Source organism: Microtus oregoni, unplaced genomic scaffold (assembly GCF_018167655.1).
Source record: "Microtus oregoni isolate MIOR12 unplaced genomic scaffold, Mior012 000000F_ref0000247, whole genome shotgun sequence".
Lineage (NCBI taxonomy): Eukaryota > Metazoa > Chordata > Mammalia > Rodentia > Cricetidae > Microtus > Microtus oregoni.
The window spans coordinates 10,125,591-10,146,055 of NW_024543059.1; the positions used below are offsets into that span (position 1 = coordinate 10,125,591).

Consider the following 20,465-nt stretch of genomic DNA (forward strand, 5'->3'; position numbering starts at 1 on the left):
CCTCAAAGAACTTTGCCAAATACCTTGGTAAAATCTCCCACTGCCTCCATGCTTCCCCATGGAGATCCACTCTATGGGTTTAGAGATGGTTCTCATGGCAATGGGTTCACTGTGGGAAGGAAAGGAAAAGTTATCCTCAATGAACCTATCTAGAGGAAGGCTAGAGTTAATGGGATCTGTAAGAATTGGATTGGTTTTTGTTTCGTCTGCATGTGTGTTGTGTGCATGTGTACATGTGTGCTCACAAATGTGAGGGGAGTGTGCAAGCATAGGGAGACCCAGACTCACTATCCGGTGTCTTTTACAATCACTTTCTGCCTTACTTATTGAGTCAGGGTCTCTTCCTGATCCCGGCTAGTCTCACTAATTAACTTGTTAAAGGGTCCTCTGCTCCTGTCTCTGTGCTAGGATTACAGCGGCTCATCATACCTGCCAAGCTTTTATGGAGGTATTGGGGCTCTAAACTCCATTCTTCATGCTTGCAAGGCAAGAGCTTTATCCACGGATCTACCTCCCTAGCCACTCAAAATTCCATCTTGCGTTCTCTTTTAATCATTTCCTAACTATCCATCATGATTGTTTCTGTAGACGTTTAAAGGAAAAAACAGACATACACACACCTTTTTGGAATTCCAAGGGCTAAAGACCCTCCCAAGGCTCTATCTAAGCTCAAGCTTCATCTGAAAAACAAAACCCTTCTTCATAAAACTGTAGGTAATAAGAGCAGCTCATAAAATTCTGGGATGTTAATGATGAAACAACTGCCTGTTTGCTCACAGGTGCAAGTTATAACTAAATTTCAAACTCTAGACTTGACCAGTGGACCACATTGGTCATTCCTTCACTCAAAGGATTACTAAATACTGTTGAAGGAGGGAGGCCGCTTGTTGGTTCCTGGCCGCTCGGCTAGCTTAGCCCCAGAAATAATCACACAGATACTGTATTAATTAGTTTACTGCTTGGCTCATTAGTTCTAGTTTTTTATTGGCAAACTTTTCTATTAATTTATTCCATTTTTATTAATCTGTATATTGTCACATGGCTGTGACTTGCCAGCTAAAGTTTCTATGTGTCTGTTCCATAGCCAAGCGTCTCTGTCTCTCTCCTACAAAATACAACCAGGATTTGTTTTTGGGTTCTTGATTCTGCTTGGATATCTACCTCCGGGAGTTAGTTTCTTTCCATCCTTTATATTTCCATTTGTTATGAATCTATGCCTTCATGCCACCCAGAGATTACAAATCTGATGGGGCTGGACCTCACTGCTTTTCTACAAATGTCATCATCTTGTTTGGAGGCCCTTCATGTGCAGTTAGCTATACTAGTCCTTTCTATAACCTGTTACTCATCCTTTAGGTTCCTCTAAACTCCCATAGAGACCCTCTGACCTTCTTCCCCAGAGATTTTTTTTTAATTCACCTTTCTCCATAATTTTGCTACATTGCATGAAGCCCCCTCTTGGGCTTTGTACCCTTCTGCTTGGAAAAATATCTTCCTGTCTTTATGCACATGGTTCTCTCCCTGCAGAACTCAGCTTGATATCCAAGATTACTGGTCACCCCTTCCACAGGTCATCTCTTCCTTCACTTCAGACTTTATGTAGTGATTATTTCTTCTAGAGCTTGGGCCCTGCCCTCATCCATGAATGTCTCTGTTTGTCACACAACACAATGTCTGCTACAGATAGCTGATCGCTTTGGCAGAAACTATTGAACAGAAAGGCATTGTTTACTGCCGTGCCTTTCGAGGACACTCTTGGAAGATTAGTGTGTTGTATTATTCCCTCCCTGCCCTTTGTGGACAATTTCTGTCCTTGGAGAATTCTACAGAAGAGAAAAATTAAATTACTTCTGCTTTTCTCAGAAGGACTCTACAGCATGCAACTCCTTTTTTTTTTTTTTCCTAGAAAGCTCTCCAGACACTGCACAGTAAGGAGGTTGCTGCTGTGCCCTGTTATATAGATGGGGAATAGGGAATCAGGAGGGAGAAATGAAGGTGAAGGAGGCCTTGTCCTCCATTATTGCCCTCTAGCCTGGAACTGTGACTACAAACTCTGGTAATGCTACCGAGAATCCAATAAGAACCTGACATTAGTCCATGGCTCTGATCATCCAGGGTCTTCCACCCTTTCTCCTTACTGATTTTCTTTTGCATGGTCATCTCATGTGTTTCTGGTACTGTTATTTGAGGCTTGCAAGACGGTTATCGAATTTATTTGTGTTTACTAATAAAGAACAGAGTTCTAAGAAAGCTTTATAGAATGTCTTTAAAACATTTGTTCATTGGTTTCATTTTTGTGTATATGTGCTTGTTGACTAAGTTTCTGTGTACTTCGTGTACATAGGTGTCTGGGGGGCCAAAAGTGGACATCAAATCTTCCAGAACTGGAGTTAAAGGCAGTTGTGAGCCACAAGGTGCATGCTAAGAGCAGAATCCAGGCCCCCTACAAGATTAGTAAACATGCTAAGCCATTCCTACAGCCCCAGGAAAGGTTTTTAGTGTTTATAGGGACACATCAGACCTCATCTTTGCATCCAGACCACTGATCTGCCTACTGACAGTGAGTGATTCGTGACGAGGCTTTCACGTCAGGGACATTCAAGGTACTTGTAGCAATTGCATGTGCTTTGGTCTAAGTCCCTACATCTTGACGAAGCAGCTTGCTTTCTGTTGGATCAGGGTCACTAAGCATAAGGAGGCACCAAGGGAAGACTAACGGGGGTCTCTTAGGAGAACTCTCTTTTCATGGGTGTAGAATGGAGCCTCAGGAATCACATTTAGGGACCCAGGGACTGTTGAAGGCACTCAAATTTCTCATCTTCATGTTAAGTGTCTACGCAGGAGCATGTGGTTGCTACTCCAGCCTTCTCTAACTTCACAAGTCCTTAGAAAGTCTCACTACCAAGCCTCTAATATTAATGAGGATTTATAAAAAAAAATGCATGTTTTCTTTAAAACAGACTTTTCCCTAAATGATTCAATTATTCATCTTATCAACTCCCCCTCCCCCCCCACAACCTTTACGAAGCACGAGCAGGTGCTGGAGAAGGTAATTTATTTCCTGGGATCATCTGTTTAGCTTGCGGCAGCATCAGAATTAGAATGTAGCTCTCTCTATCCAAACCTCATATTATCTGATTTTCTTCAGGATATAAATCAAAGTTTTCTATTATTTTGTCTTAGTCTATGGTATGCAGACAAACATGCATGCTGTCGTCTATATTAGATGGCTTCCTGTCCATGTCTGTTTCCTCATCAGCGACCCCAAATCTTTCCAGTGGTTCTGCCACTGCTTTTGGTTCAGTCACAAGTAATGACTCTATCTGATGTGATCTCACAGGACAACTTTATTTCCTTACGTAGTTTGTAATTCGTGGTTAGCCTCAGTGAAACCTTGTTCTTCAAGGTTCCCGAAAATTCTCCCTCATCCCGATTATCCTATTGAGAGCAACTTTGTTCTAATTAACCCCATTCCAGGCTCTTCTACTTCCCACTTCCTGTGGGAAATGCCCTGCAGACTCATAACACAGCTTAGAATCCTGGAGCTTTGCTCTTCCTCTCGGTGGGGTTGCCTTTGCTCTTCCTCTCGCTGGGGTTGCCTTTGCTCTTCCACTGTACGGCTTGCCCACTCCCTGGTGCCCTGTATTATGGCCTTCTTTTATTGGAACGCAGGCTTCTGAAATTGTTTTGGAAAAGCTGCATGGGCATTTCTGATTCTGATAGCTTCAAGTATGAGTTTTCTCAGTTTCAGACAATTTTAGTTCTCTGGATGGGTCTCAGATTGTAAATTTAAAATTCTTTCTCTTCATGGCTGGAAAGCCTTACTCTGCTGTTGTGTAACACTCCATGTTGCTCTGCACGGAGCCCGTACCTTTTGATTCTTACAGTTCTGTTTTCCATTGTGTGTCGGGTCTCGGGGTCATTCACCTAAGCCTGGTAATCTGTAATTTCACACGTTATTGCTGTCTACGTCTGTCGCCCATTTATGTGTTCCCTCTCTGACTCCTTTCACCTTAGAAACTTGGATTTGAAAAGAAATTGTTCCTGTGGTAGTTTTCTATTTTTTTTGTTGTTGTTTATGTTGGTTTTTCTTTATGATTTTCCTGACTTGGTGTAACCTCGTGGAAGTATGTAAACTTTTCATTTTTCTACATAATTTCAATGCTTTTCAAGTTTTATTTTATTGTATGCATTTTGATTAAACATTCTATTCTATTACTAGGCTATCTGGAGGATATATAGGTATATTTAATACAGATTCTCGATGTTGCTGATATTTTATGTAGTAGAATAGAGGACAAATGGAGGGCTACATCTTTTCAGTCAATCCCTCTGACTTCAGCTATTTTAGTATTCAATTCTTGGGATGGTTAAATTCTGTGGGCATGGAGTTTCTCTTGTCAATATCTCCCTCTACACAGACATTGGACTACTCTATCTTACATGCTCACCAACCCATTACCAATTTTTCCATCGCTTCCAAATTTCTAAATCTATGTCAGGATCTCATAAATGCACACTTTTCGTGTTCTCTTAACCATTCTGATTCTATTTAATGTATTTTATTACTCGCAGATATTTTTTGCAGAATATTGGTAAGGAAAATAAATGGGCACATCTCCTTGTCCTGCCGTGCCTAAAAGGAATGTGTGCATGTGCTTTGTCCATTGGCTGATTGCTTTCTTAGTCCAGTCCTTGGTAATATATAACTTAATTATTGCAGATTTAAAAGAAATATATTTTGTCCTAACTTCATAACGTGGGGAGTAAAGTGTGGCAGTATATGACAACCTCACCTCAAGTGACCCAGCTAGTGAGTGTCAGAGCTGGGACTGAAATTCGTGACAGTTGATTCACCAGCATGCTCTCCTGCCAACTTCCTACTTAAAAAAAAAAAAAAAAAAAGACAAAGGCTGTGCCTCCTCTGTCAGAACCAATGTCTCTCTCTCTCTCTCCTCTTTCTAACCCTGGCATGAATTTCCCTGATTCAGGAGGGCTTCATTGTTAAGACCGTGTTTCCTCTCCCTCCTCCCGCTCCTTTGTTTTCTGCATTGACTTTGCTTGCCCCTCCTCTGTGGTGCTTTGCCTTCTCTGATGGTGTCTTGTTTGCCATCTTTGAAGCATTCTTGATTTGTTGGTGACAGCCTTATCATCCCAAGGCCTTCCATTTCATCTCTGTCTGCTTCGCCGCAAGTGAGATATTGATTTCTTGGGAGAGCCTGCTGAGATTGGGGGAAAATCAATATCCCATTAGACTTAAGAGAGGAGTAGCAGAGCTCCACCGATGCCAGCCCACTGACCTGACATGCTGGGACAGTACTCAGAGACTGGCTTAGCCTGCTGTGCCCTGTTATATTCCGAAACGATGAGAATGTCATGGGGAGAAGGAAAGGGGCCAAGTGGGGACAGGCAGCACTTCCCAGTGCTCTGATAAATCTGAAAGGAAACATCTATGACTCCAGAAAGAGGTGAAAAGTGTGGAGTGACAACAGAGGATCAGAGGAATTTCCAGAGTGTCAGAGACTAGGTAAAACATAGACATATTGAATGGTGACTTTATAAGGGAATTCACAGACGAGCCCAGAACCCTGAACAAAGCAGCAGGGAAAAGAGAAAAGGAAAATCTGTATGAAGCTTGAATCTACTTTGTCTTAATAAATAAAAGCCTGGAGTCAGGTATTAGGGTGAAAGCTGAAAGATCAGAGAAGCAGAACAGCCAACCTCCAGAAACTTCTTACCTCTATGAATCTTCAGACTGAATAGGGATCCTGTCTCTAAGAATTCTCTGTCTGAATGGGGTGAGATTCTATCTCCACCCACCTTATATTCATGTCTCCACTTAGTGCTGGGATCAAAGGTTTAAGCATCCCATGTGCCCAGATAAAAGGCATGATCCTCCACCGCCTGGCTCTACTTTTCTTTTAGACTGGGTCAAGATCAGGGTGGCCTTGAACTCCTGATCTTCCTGCTTCCTCTTCCCAAATGCTGGGATTAAAGGTGTGTGCCACCATTGTTTGGCCTCCACATTTAGCTAGTGGCTAGCTCTGCCCCCTGACCTCATGGCCAGTTTTATTTGCAGGAACACAAAGAAAATATTGTACATCTGTTGAAGAGAGAAAACGAGAGGACTGTAAAATGAAAACTAAAGACCTACAAGAGAGGATGCTCGGTAGTGATCCACCCACTGGCAGCTGTGCTTCATTACTGCCTATAATGCTGGAGTAATGAAGGAACAGATCCCAAGAGAAACTCTCCAATCAAGCTGCCCACTGGGAAGGAGGTGATTAGAGTCACAATGCTGCACTGTGGTGTCACTAGAACACGAAACCTTCATCCTCCCATGAGGCCCAGAGAACCTCATGAATACTCTATGCCAGTCAGCCTGAACTGAAACTTAGGAGAGCAAACTTACTCAAGCTAAGGCTAACGATGCTGACGTGAGCTATTCAAGCATTAGTAAGATAAGAATATACAGACAAAGGGTATATAGGACCTGGACACATCAGAGCCTTGGGTGCTGGGATCCACTCACAGAAGTTAACAGTCTTGCACATTACTGGATGAGGTACTTGGGGCAACACTTTTTTGTGGCCTTTTTTCTTTTAATTGTTTTTGTTGATCTATACATTTTTCTCTGCTTTCCTTCCTTCCCTCCCCCTTTTCTTCTACCCTCTCTCGTGACCCCCATACCTCCCAATATACTCAGGAGATCTTTTTTCTCCTTCCTATGTAGTTCCACGTATGTCTCTCTTAGGGTCTTCTTTGTTGTTTTGGTTCTCTGGGGTTGTGGAATGTAGTCTGCTTACACTTAATATGGATGTCCGGGAAACTCCAGAAGGATGAGCCACCCTTTCTGATATTTATTTGTGCAGAAATCTAGCACAGAGCAATATTGACCATTCATATAGACCAGGTTTCATCTGGAGACACAAACAGCAGTTCGCCCCATCACCAGTTTGCTCTAGAAACTAGTTCATGGAGAATTTGGATCTAACATCCATCTCAGCAAAGAGGCGATATTGACTGAAGCTCTCAAGGTCACACTGGCTTTTATTTGTTTTAATTTTCATTTACAGTGGTGGTTTAAATGAGACAAGTCCCCCACTGGTTCCAGTACTTGGATACTTGGTTCCCAGATGGTTGTGCTGTTTAGGGCAGGTTGGGGCTTCCTTGCTGGAGGAAGTATTACTAGGGTAGACTTTTAGTGCTCGTAGTCTTTCCCCTAGGCTGAAGATGTAAGTTCTCAGCTTCCTGCTAAAGCTCCTTCTCTTTCACAATGAACTCTTACCTAGACTATAAGCCAATTAAATTCCTTCTTGCATAAGTGACCTTGGTGTGATATTTAGCACAGCAGCAGAAAAGTAACAAACACATTTACACGTAAGTGCCCCTTGTTTTGTTCTGTTTTTTATATCGTTCCATTAGTTTGTGTGATTATTCCATTTGTTTCTGTACCTCTTTTGCTGTGCTCTTCCTGCTATTTACCTACAAAACTTGTGACTTGCTAGGTTTTTCATATCTCATTTTCTCTATTCCATTCACCATCAATTCATATTTACTTCTTCAATATAAGTATCTGTAGCCTTAATAACTTTAAATTATTTAACCAAACAATATCCCAACACAACTTTCTTTTCTCTTCTTTACTCTAATACTAATCTAATATTAATCCCTAGTCTTATTAAGCCCATTTTCCTTCCATTACTACTCTTAGTAATGAATGTATTCTATATAGCACACTTCCCTGAATCCTTATTCTTTTGAAGTCAACACAAATGAATTGTTTCTAATTTACCATGGTCACAATGAGTTTATTGTTTGTGACTGTTTCACAGTTAGTTTTCTACCTTCAGAGTGCTACTGGAAATCATGTTTGGTGCACTACATAGTGAACTAATCTAGTAAAACGGAATGGCACTTGAAGTTGAATGGTTGTATCTTGGTTATTTAAATTAAAGTATAATTTTGTTCATATCACATCCTCATTATCCACTTACAAAACTTTATTGGCTCAGACTGCCTGCTTAAATGAACACAGGCTACTAAAGTGTGCCAAGCTTGTTTCTTCTGTCTCTTCTACACTGAGTCCCCTGCCTAGCAAAGCTCAGCTGAGCTAGAGCATGGAATGTGCTGGAAGCTAGAGTGCTCACTGTGGCCAAATGACTCTTACATCTCTCTCTGACTGAAGATCAACAATACAACTCTGGTTTGGTGATTCTTATTCCAGCTCTCTGCATAGATGCCTTACCTATTTAGAATAGCATCCAGCTTACAGGAAGATTTGCATCTACAGTGTATCATTAGAACATGGTGGGGTCCAACCAGGTGGTGGTGGTGCAAGCCTTTAATCCCAGCACTCAGGAGCCAGAGAAAGGAGGATTTTGGTGAGTCTGACGCTGGCCTTGTTTACAAGACCTAGTTCCAGGACAGTTAGGACTGTTTCACAGAGAAACCCTATAGAACCCCTATCCCATTTTATTCTTCCTGTGCTAACACAGGGAAAGAGTATCAAGCAGTCATGCCTGTATCTGGCCATAGAACTATGCTTCTCTTTATACAATCAGCAACTAATAACTTGAAGCAGCAGTATGTGGGAGAGTAGTGGATGGGGAAGTGGGACCAAGGGAGACATTTATCAACTGTTTTATGTAGTGTGATTTCTGACCTTTATCTAAGGTATGCTTGTTGAAAGATACTTGATTATATTATGTAAAGATATGTCACTGTGATTGGTTTAATAAAAAGCCAAATTGTCAATAGCTATGCAGGAGGTAGAGCAAGGACTTCTGGAGAGAGAGAGAGAGAGTTCTGGGAAGAAGAATGGTAGTATTGTCAGCCAGATGCTGAGGATGGGCAAGATGGAAATGAAATTACACGTGCATGGATGAATGTAGACTAAAAATATTGATGAATTTAAGTTTTAGGAGCTAGTTAGAAACAAACCTAAGCTAAGGCTGAGCTTTAAAATTACTAATAAGTCTCTGTGTTATTTTTTGTGAGCTGGAGGGCCAAAGGAAAATCTGTCTACATATACTGTTTCTACTTTTACCTTACTCTATCTCTCGAGTCTAGCTGAAGATGAAGTGTGTGTGTGTGTGTGTGTGTGTGTGTGAGCGCGCGCATGAATGCATATGCAAATATCATGCTAACAAAACAGTCATATAATGCAACACTTAAAACAGTGTGCCTGGCTGTTTATGAAAAGGCATTGTGTACTTTGATAGGTTGATACTCCCTGCCAATCAAAACAAGATGGGACTAGGTATATTCAAGCAGTCTTCTGCAGGACTATTGCCTCATATGTAGGGCAATAGATTTAAAAATGGCATTTTGGGGTAAGTTGTTCTGAGAAAGAAAAAGAAAAATGAGGGGGAAAGTAAGAGCTGCCTATGTTGATATCCATTATACTCAAGTTCCTTTAAACTCAAGATCTGTCTGATGCCTCTCTGCAAACTGTCCTAGTCATTAATGGCATGCCAAGTCTCTCTTGCTCACTCTCTCCCGTTCAGTTTCATCAATGGTGAAGGCAGGGAATGTATACTCTGTCATTTTCCAAACAGAACTAAAGATGACCATCGAGACTCTCTCTGCCCATTGACTAATGCAGTGGGACTTGTGGAAGGCCCTAGAATAATGGTCCTTTAATGGGGAAGATTCCTCATATTGAGGCTCTAAGTAGGAAACATTGTTTTAACAGATCACCTACTAGAGCGTGTACACTCTATCAACTTGATTAGCCATAAGGTTTTTTTTTTTTTTTTTGGCCATAAAATTCAGAAGCCCATTAAATTGTCCATGGAATCTGGAGTTTAGTTCCTGAGAGTGACAGAATTGCTGAAAGACTCGGGCTTTTCCATGAATTTTAGGCAATAAAATTATACTCTCAAATGCTCTCAGGTCGGCTTCATTTTCTCCATCAGTGGTAGCTCGCTATATATGGAAGAGACTTGAAGCATCTAGGTTCATCTGTTCACCACTTTGATGTCTGAGAAAAAGATTTCCAGTCCTCAGCTTCAGATGCAGAAATCTCTGAAGAAGAACTCGGATGAATTTGGAATTGGTCGCATGTTCACACTCGAGGCTAGAAGAACTTCAAGTCCAGTGATTGCAAGAGTGGCCTCGTTCAGATCTTGTGGACACGCTTAGCAATTGACAGTGATCTGATAGGTCAGGTCCAGCATGTAGAAATGATAGCTAATACTTAGAAAACAGGCAGGGGGAGGGAAAGAGGGACGTGGATAAGAGCAGAAAAGGAAACCTGACATGGTCGAATCATGAAACTTGAAAATCTTTAGCGGACCTTGTTATATCACTTCACAGACATTTACACCATCAATACCATTGCAGATGGGGTATATCCTAAGCAAAATATGAATGAGAAAAGTATTTTCCACAGCATAACATTCTCCAGCAAGTACAGGGACAACTAATAACTTACCATGTGTTGGATACATGGATAATTTAGGGTACTTTACTGGGCATAGTAACAGAGACGCTAAAGACAACTGAAACAGGAGTGCTTTGAAAGAATTACCTTAATCAGAAAACCATTTCTTTTTGGTATAATTTAAAATAATGATAATAATATAGAAATAATAATAAAAGGCCTACTTGAAACTTGAGAACTAAAACTTAATCCCTGCTTTCTATTTTTTTGAAAGGATTTTACCAATTTATGAGAGCAAAACGAACACTCTCTTTGCCAAGCAGAAGATGGCGCTGCTTCAGATGTGAAGTTTAAAGTTTTAGCATTACTGCTGGAACCGCTTAAGATATCTACACGATGTCTACATCATAGAGCCTTATCCAGGAGAGGAGCTTCTTAACTGCACACAGCAATAGCCCTGGCATCTCAGAGAAGGGTGCATGCATACACAGAAGCCTTTTTCTGCTCTTTGGAAATAGGCGACAGTATCTGAGAAAGGCTTCTGCTCCAGCCAACACAAACCGTGAGACTCCCCACAAAACGTGACAACCAAAGTATGACTTAAAGAAAGACGAGAATGATATAGGAGTAGGGACTTAAATTTGTTGACGTATCAGTGACAGAATTGGAGTCATGTCTGGGTTCTTCATCTCTGTTTATCATTCAACTCTAACAAGAGCCCTGTGAGATAGAGCTATTACTGGCCTCATTTTGCAGACTAAGAAGTGGAGTTAGAACTTTTCAACTTCTCCCTGGTCCTGGAGATAATTCGCGCTATAGATCTTGACTCTGAAGCTTCTTTCATTCCATTACACCCCGCTGCTTCCTGAGAACCACGATGCTCTGGTTTCTGTTTGCAGCCTTAACTCACAAAGTTGCCAGAACAAATGCATTTAATCAAGATAGAGAGAGATTTGAAGACAGATCATTTCTGCTCACAGAGAGCAATCAATAACACTTGAAGTTGAATCAGATGCATCCGGCTTACACTGTGGCTAAGTGTTTATTCTATGTGTGTCTCAATCTTCTCTTCGCTAAAGAGGGGTTCAGAGTATATTACCTCTCAGAGGAGTTAATACATGTAGCAGCATGCATTGCAGAATACTGAGTAAGCATCCAAGCAGTATTATCAATTATTACTGTTCATATTTGTGTCTGTTGGGTTATTTGCCTTCCTGAGCTGACAAATGAGAGAGGATATTAACTGAAGCTATTCTTCATGAATGGAGTTATTAAGTCTGACTAAGTGATAGCGTTGAAACTTGGGTATTATCTTTCTGAAGCTGATGATTGGGTGTCTTAACAGTGTGTTAGCAGAAAGCTCACAGTGAGGGTAATTAAAGCACGACTGAATTCAAAGTGAGGTGTTAATAGTAGCAGAATCCATGAGTGTTCTGACTGAGTGATCGTTCGCGGTAAGTTACACATACTGGATTTGGAAAATACATCGCAGGACTGGCAAACTCAAAAGGCTCTGGGGAACTATCTGCCTGGTATTAGAGTTGCAGGTGCTGGATGGAGGTGAAAACAATGGGTATGATGCCATTTTTCTTCAGGTTCAGGAATTTAATGGATATGAGTTAGCTGTCAAGCTAGGGGGAGTGTGCATATTCCGTTTAAAGAGAGTAAACCTGAAAGCCACGAAATTAATTACTAGCCATGGACCAACTGAAACCCACTGTAGACTGCTCATTTCTGACTTTTCAAGTTTGGAAAGAAAGGAACAGAGCTCCAAAAAGGAAGGCGAGCTGGTGCCCGGTGCCTTACATACGCATTTATGGAGAAGAGTAGGTTAGGAAGGGGAACTTGGCTAGCCTGTGGCCCTGCCCCCTGACAGAATATGTTTCAGGGTATTGTGACTAGCTGGATTTGTGGACTGGATAACTCTGGGAAAATTGTGTAATCCTGTTTTTCTTACTTGGGGATTTTAGGGGAGGTAGGATTAACTTAGCTGACATAGGGAAAGTATGCATATGGTACATGAATCCATACTTGAGAGGGGGAATCTGGCAATGGAGATTTGTAAGCTAACATGGTAGACATAAATACATATATATGGCCATGACTGAGAACTCCGAATTTAGAAGGGAAGTTATTCTCTTTCTGCTCTAAATCTGAGAGACTGCTGTGTAGTACTCAGAGACGGGCACAGAAGTTGAGTCTTGGTTGAATGACAGATTGACCAAGGACAAACTCTACTCTGGGTGAGTTTTCCTAGCCTTATAACTTCTTTATCTTTAAAATGTGGCTGCCAAGTTTTTTTTTCATAGATTGTGTGTGTGTGTGTGTTGAGTGTGTGTGTGTATTGAGTGTGTGTGTGTGTGTGTGTTGAGTGTGTGTGTGTGTTGAGTGTGTGTGTGTGTTGAGTGTGTGTGTGTGTGTGTGTGTGTGGAGTGCATGAGAACATTATTTCGTAAATAACCCACTTGTCCAACTATAGCACTTACACCACTTATTTTAGTGCAATGCTTCGTTGGTGGCTTTTCTATTGATACAGTGAAGTGAACCCATAGGGCTGGCCTCGGCCTGAGCCATCTGACCCGAAGCTGCCGGCACACTAGACCATATCCTCTTACTGCACGTGGGGGACTGAATCAGCCAGATCTTGCCGGCCTGTGTGTAGCTTGGGAGTCACAGGCTGTATAAATTCCCTTCCAGGCAGGAGATGCTCCTGGGATGCTGTCACTGCTCTGAGTCACATGTGCAAACAAAAATCCCCAGAGAGCACTTGACAGCTGAGCCGGCAGTTCTACTTCTGCATGGTCATCTGCAATGCAAGCCTGACTCCAGCTACCTGAATAGCAGAGTAGTTCCCTGATGCCCGAAACCTAGCTGCAGTTTAAAGAGGCAGGGCTTGATCATCCACCTTGGCCTTGAGACAAGAGGAGAGAGAGGTTTGTTCTACATTAGGCTAGAGCAGGGACTCAGAAAGTAAATATGTAAGACTATCCTTCACCTGATGATCTGAGTTCAAGCCCCTGTGGAAGGAAAGAACCATCTTCCTCAAGTTGGCTTGCATGTAGACACACACACACAGAGACACAGACACACACACACAGACACACACAGACACACACAGACACACACACACACACAGAGAGAGAGAGAGAGAGAGAGAGAGAGAGAGAGAGAGAGAGAACCAAATAAACAATTATTTTAAAAGATTCTATATTGCTATTTGTTTTCTCAGACTATGTCCTTTGGCTGTGACTCAAGTGGTGTACAACAAAATCGAGAAAGAGGATACTAAATATATTTGAAAGGGTATCAGCAGTTAAAACACAGCTGGCCTGGGCTCCAAATGGCACACTCCCTCCCTTTTTTATTCTGGCACCTCGTATGTATCCATTTCAACCCGTATTTATTGGGGTAATCTTTAGAAGAGTCAAAGGAGTTCAGACTGGCTTTAGACACTGCATACCCACTTCCCCCGCCTTTTGGCAGTAAGCCTGCGGTCTTTATCACTATTTACTATTTGCCCAGCGCTCATACTGATGTGTGATGTGGGGCTTGCTACTTACTCTTCTTCATTCTCAGTGTCCCTGGCTGCCCCACAAAGGGATAGAATTCACACAGTACTGTTCTTCAGGTGCTGAGTAAAACCTCACAAGCACAGAATATAGATGCCGCTGTACCCTTCAGTACTCCAAGTACTTCGCATGCTTTAAGTATTAATACGATTAACTGAATATCCTGTATGGCAGATTCTTTTTTTTTTTTTAAATTTCTTTTTTTCAAGAGGAGAAAATGTGGTGTATCAGTTGCTTTTCTGCTGCTGTGATATTATTACTTATGGTGCCTTAGAGTATTTGAGGGTTTATTTTAGCTCACACTTCCCAAGGATGGATAGCTCACCGTAACTAGAAAGACAGCAACAAAAGCATGAGGCTGGCCTTGTGGTCAGGAAGGAGAGAGCAAGCATGTTTCATACACGCTCAGGAAGCAGGGAGAAAGAGCAGGGAAGTGGGTTCAGGTGATAAGACTTTAAAGCCTACTTCTAATGACCTACCTCATCCAGCAAAGCTCCACCTCCTAAGGGTTCTATAACTTTCCCAAACAGCACCACCTGCAGACCGAGTTGTTCAAGCACACGAGTCTGTGCGACACATTTCTCATACTGGCCTGTGAAGCATCATGTGCTTTGAGCTTTCCTGGGATTACACAGCCAAAAGGGGGAGAGGGAACTCAGATAAGCCTGGGACTCCAGACACCTTTCTACCCATTACATCCATTCCTTTTTACAGCATGCTATGGTGACTATGCTGATAAGTGGAAGCCCTGAATGCTTCCTGGCCCCATCTTTAAGTCTCAGATCAGGGTCAGGCATGCTGCCGTGATAGCTAGAAGCACGCCAGCACCGGTATTCATGAAACATGCTGATAGATGGTTAGGCAGAGTGCTCGGTGTGTGTCCCTGTGGTAGAGAGCCCAGGGTCTCTACAGTCTTGTCGATAATGGGATTGTACAGAATTGTACTGGTTAGCACTTCACCTCCAAGAGAGCCTAGAAATTAAACCTCTGCAAAAAGCTGGCCCACTGGATGTTCTTTCCACACTGGAATGTGACTTTCTCATCTTCATTTCTACGTCTAGGACTTAGCAGGAATGCACATAACACTGGGTAAAATAAGAGATGTCGCTCAGTCACTGTGAACTGCCACTTTGTCACTATTTGGGGCCTCGCGGAAGATTCTGTTACCCCTTTGCTCTGCTTGTTTCCTTTGTGGGGAGCCTCATGTCCCCACCCCAGTCCTTTACTTACCTTTACTCAGTAAGCTTCTTTCCAAAGGCAACTGCTCCTTTATCATCTTATCTTTACAGAAACCATCTTACTAAGCTTCCACTGGTTGGACAGATATTTAGTCTTTTCCTCATCATGATGAATAGATTTTCATTTATTTGCTATTATTGCGTTTAACCCTATTCCTTAGCAGATTTTTCTCAATTTTACATTAATGAAAAGTACATTTAACTGGCATGTTGACATATAAATAGAATTATTTAAAAAAACACTAAAAAAACCTAAGTTACAATATAATTCATACATATATACTTATATGTAATATATATACATATATATACTTCCTATATGAATATGAACACTCTTAAAGTTTTTATATCATATAAACATATTTTATAGTGTATACAAAATAAAAGGAGAATTATCTAGGACCTATTGTGTCTCATAAAGAACTTCTACTACTGAGTTTGATCTTTAAAATGGTTTTGACAGCTTTTTCTCTGGGTCAGGGAAGAACACATGGGGACCCACCTCTCTCTGAGGGACTGTTAGTAGTGACTGGTTACTGGGGAAGGGGTGTCACCTCCTTCAGCCGTATAGTCACAGAAAAATTAGTTCATACCCCAGTAAATAAGTGTTCACGCATCCGCACATAAACAACCCCAGTTAAACTCAGTGGATCACACAGAGCAAAAAGCATGGACGTGTGAGGCGAGGTGTGGAAGAGAGACGGGGCTGAGGGAGGGCAGTGGTGATGAACACGACTAATGTTCATATATATATACATACAAAGTCAAAAAATAATTATTTCAAAATTAAGGGGAAAAAACAGCCTTGAAAAGAAACACAACTTGTTTTAATGCTGAGGAGTGGTGTGGCCTTCCAGGCCACCTGATGTAAAGTCAGGCTGAAGTCTGGAACCTTGCCAAACTTACAGCTTCTTGCCTGCCAACTTATGATCATAGTTGATGTCTGGTGTCTGGACTGGGGTTGTACAGTGCCTTTGTTTCTAACACACAAGCAACAGTTAATACAGAAGTGGTGTTGGCTTATAATTAATTCCCTGTGCACATACTTTAAAGTTGCCCTAGCACATAGGATTTCTTTAGTGAGCGATGCTGTACCATACGCTGAGGTCCTCCAAGGCCTAGTGAGGTTACCTGTTCTTACCATCATGAATGTAATGGAAAACCAGTAACCAGGTTTGTTCTTAGTAGCATAAACAGCTGGTTGGATTCAGAAGCAAAGCCTTGGTCTGTGTCTGTTTGGAAGAGCCAGACACTGCTTAAGCTCAGATCATTACCTCAGGGCCAGGAGTTGAGGTGTGACAGGTGTATTGAGCACACACTGTGCCGGCAGGACACAGTTGTTTTCCCACCAGGGAACAGTGGCACCTGTCTTTCTGTACACTCGTTTTCAGGGAATGGAACAGACGCTGGAGCTGCTGAAGAGAGGGTACCCACCTCCCACCCCAACCGTAACAACAGAATCAACAAGAGCAAAAGTGGACCTTTATCCTGCTGTATTCGAAAGAGAATTAAAGAATGCGAGCCTAAAACTTCTGCCATGTGCATAGGAAGTGCATGGACCAGGGACAGCCAAGTGAGGCAAACTTTGATTTGTTCTGTTTTCAGACAGACCCCTTAATAACAAACAAAACAGAGGCTCAGAGACGACCCATGAGGTCTGTTCCAGCAAAAACCATTACCATGGTGCAACAGCATGTACTTTGACAGTAGATGAACTCGGGGTCAGGTTTGAAGAGGGAGCAGTTTGATAACACATATATGCAGCTAGTGCCATTGGCCATGGACACATTGGGTGGCCATCATCACCCTTAGCATTCTCTAGGAAATAGGACTTGATGCAAGGATGCCTTTTTTTCATTTGGCACTCTCTTTTTATTTATTTATTTTTGCAAGGTTCTTAAAGCAGATCAATGATTCTGAGAAGCAAAAATATTAGGAATAAATAATTTCAGTTCAGACTGGACAAAGAGACAGTGATGTAACAGCTTAACGTGACAAACTTTATCTTTTAGCGAAGGAGTACCTGGAAGTACGTTTTTAAAACTTCCATAAATTATGGTTTAAAACAATAAAAGTTTTCTGGAGAGCTTCACCAAACTTTACATGAGAAAAGGTGATTTTTAGTATCCTGGAAGTAAATTCCTTGTTACTTTTTTTCATCTGTTCAGAAGAAAAAAATCCCATGAATTATAGTAATTAAATATCTGATGTATGCTGTAGATTAAAATATTTGTTTCATGTTATTTCATAATTAAAGATCATTCAACTATTGCACACTACATTCATTGCTTGCCTGAGCACGTGAGTGTGTGTGTGTGTATGCATGTGTGTGTTGGGGAAGGGGGTGCCGCAATGCTATGCCAAGGTGACTTCAAGTCAGAAGACAACCTTGGCGTTGGTTCTCACCCTCCACCTGGTTTGACATGGGGTCTCCAGTTGTAGTTTCAGTGCAAGTGCCAGACTAGCTGGTCCATGAGTGCCCAACCAGTCTCCTGTCTGTGCCTTGCATCTTCACAGCGGGGGTGCACTAGCCTTGCAAACACTTGGTCTACTGCATCCCTGTTTTGATACAGATTCTGAGACTCTGAATTCAGATCCTCAGGCTAGCGTAGCAAGTGCTGCTCACTAGACTGTCTTCTTATCTGTGGATTCACTTCTGATTTCACATCCTCTTTTAAAGAATTACCTCCATCTTGAATGTCTGGCAATGCCATGGTCAAATGATTCCTAATCTTAGGAATTTCTCACAGCAAAGGTGCAATTCCCACCTACGCTACATGAACTGATCAGAAGCTGAGAATTCCTACCTCAAGCTTTCCATGAATTCATGTGAAAAGAATGTGGGTCAGTTAAATCCTGACTTTTGTTGCTTCTAGCCAAGAAAGTGAGACATATACCTTTTCATGCTTCTAATATTTAATTGGCCATCAGCTGTCGCACGTTCATGTCTGAGTTCAAGGACGCCAGAAACGTGGTGGCTGACAGGCAAGAAGATAGAAATGTTGATTAAACTGCTAATGACTGCTGCAAAGGTGTCCCACTGCCTCTGTTTCCTATTGAGACTTTAAAAGCAATACGCATCGGTGCAATTATAAATCCAAGCTAGTCTGAAACTTATTTCTCTTATAAGATTATATAACAGGTGAAAAATAAGAAAACTGAAATCTAAAAAATGTAATATTAAATGAATTCAGCAAATAATATTGTTCATATTTGACAAAATAAAATCTGTACCTCAGCTTTGAAGAACCAAGAGATAAAAAAGAGGAAGGAAGGAAGGAAGGAAGGAAGGAAGGAAGGAAGGAACCAAGATGGCAATGAGAGTGAGGGAAACAAGAGTATATATGGATAATGTGTAGATAGGATTTTTGCATGAATTTTCAAAAACACTGCCCTGGCTGGAAAGAAAACTCAGTGGGTAAAATACTTGCTTTGCAAGCACAGGGATTAACTTAACTTTTGATCCCCAGAATACGGGCAACAAATTTCAGACAAGCTAAAAATTTTAATGTCAGTGCTGGGGAGACCAAGACAGACACATCCTTGACCCCTCTTGCCAATCAACCTAATCCACGTGACTAGTCTCAGGACAGTGGGAAAGAAAGATGGAGGTATCTGAAACACAGCGCTTGAGATTGTCCTCAGACCTCTACATGCCTATGCACACATGTGCCTGGAGACAAAAAGCAACATACACACACACGTACACACATGTGCACACACACACACACACACACACACACACACACAGGCATTATTTTTTAAATATTGGATTTTGTCTTTGTATGAGACTGTTATTTTATACTGTTGCATTAAAAGAAAACTGCTTTTTTTTTTTCTCTCCCCCTTAGGAAAACATAAACATTGACGAAGCTTCAAGATGCCTGGTCAAGCACATACTTGCTAACGAGTGTGACCTCATAGAGTCCATAGAACCGGACATTGTGAAGCCCCACCTCACAGCACCCAAGGTCGTCAGCTGCTCTGGCTGTGCCAGATCCTAAAAGGTGCCTCTGCTGGCGTGTGACGGTCAGAACCCCAGGGCCCTAATGAATTGTGCTTCAATTTTTTTTTTTTTTGATTACCATTTTGGTTAAGTGTCAGGAGAAGCCCATGGCACATGTGACGAGCCAAAGATGAACGACTGCACGTTTCCTGTCCAGAGAGGAACAGCAAATATTCTTTATATGTTTTTCCCGACCCTCAGCACAGTGTTTACAAGCTTTTTAAATATCAGTCTGTTGTCAAATGCTGTTTTATCATCGAGCAAAGTCACTCAGGGACACATCCAGCCGTGCTCCGTGTTCCTTTAAATCAGTAAAGGCCTCTGGTCTTCTTGAGAAGGGGAACAAGAGAGCGCAGCTGGAGGTCAAGCTAAGTGCGGAATTTGCCTTGCCCTGGCGCGTCTTTGTTCTGGTTTCGACTTGTTTCTGGGTGGTCCTATAGGTCTATTAAATAGAAACGGTGTTTTCGCCTTTCTCGGCAGACCTGAGGGTTGTGTGTGATGCTGCCCTTCAGAGTCGTGTATGCAGGCAGCCTGTGCCTTTGTTGCCTTCATTGTTACTTGCTGTGCCCTGACTGCTGGTTTAACTGAAAACTGTATGGAAAGATCTGCTCCCTGAATGTGCCTTTCTCTTAGCATCCTCGGACTCAAGCTGTGGGACTCCTCTGTACATGTAAGATATATTATATATATTTTGCACAGGTGGAAAATAAAACATTAAAGATGCTGTTTCCCTATTTCTGATATTGCCTTCAACTTCTTTTTTAGTACTGTGGATTTTTTTTTTTTTTTTTACAATACAGCCATGCTTCTCAAATTCCATTTCTCCATTTGATTTTAGAAAGGGCATAAGAAATTGGGATGAGTTCATTCTATCTTGTATCAACTGTTTCATTCAGCATTTAGGTCAAGAAAATAAATAGTGCTTATGGATTTTTTGGTTAATCACAAAAATATCTTTATACGTTCTGACTAAGAAGGTTATAAAGCAAAGAATATAAAAAACAAACAACTGGCCATATTGTTGAAATGTTTCAGGTGGGTAACATTTTTAAGATGAATATTTTCCTTTTCATAGTACACTAACAAAATTTTCAAATTTCACAACATATATTTTAGTACACACCATTGACATTCATTGTTTCTGTAAGTACCACACACGTGTTAGTACTGTGTTTCTTTTTCCCTTAGGATGTGCACTTAAGTCTGATTCAGTTGGCCCATGAGGCAGATGGTCCTGAAGCATCTAGGAATTCATGCTTCTTAAC

The 20,465-nt window shown here is 41.6% G+C and overlaps 1 protein-coding gene across 1 annotated transcript in view; it reads left to right on the top strand.

Moving 5' to 3' along the window:
- Rab38 (RAB38, member RAS oncogene family) overlaps positions 1–19,914 on the top strand; it is a 49,649-nt gene extending 29,735 nt beyond the window's left edge. The window contains exon 3 of the mRNA XM_041656046.1: positions 19,046–19,914. Within this exon, the coding sequence (XP_041511980.1) occupies positions 19,046–19,198 (153 nt within the window). The 3' untranslated portion in view covers positions 19,199–19,914. The remainder of the gene's footprint in view (positions 1–19,045) is intronic.
- Positions 19,915–20,465: the final 551 nt, after the last annotated feature.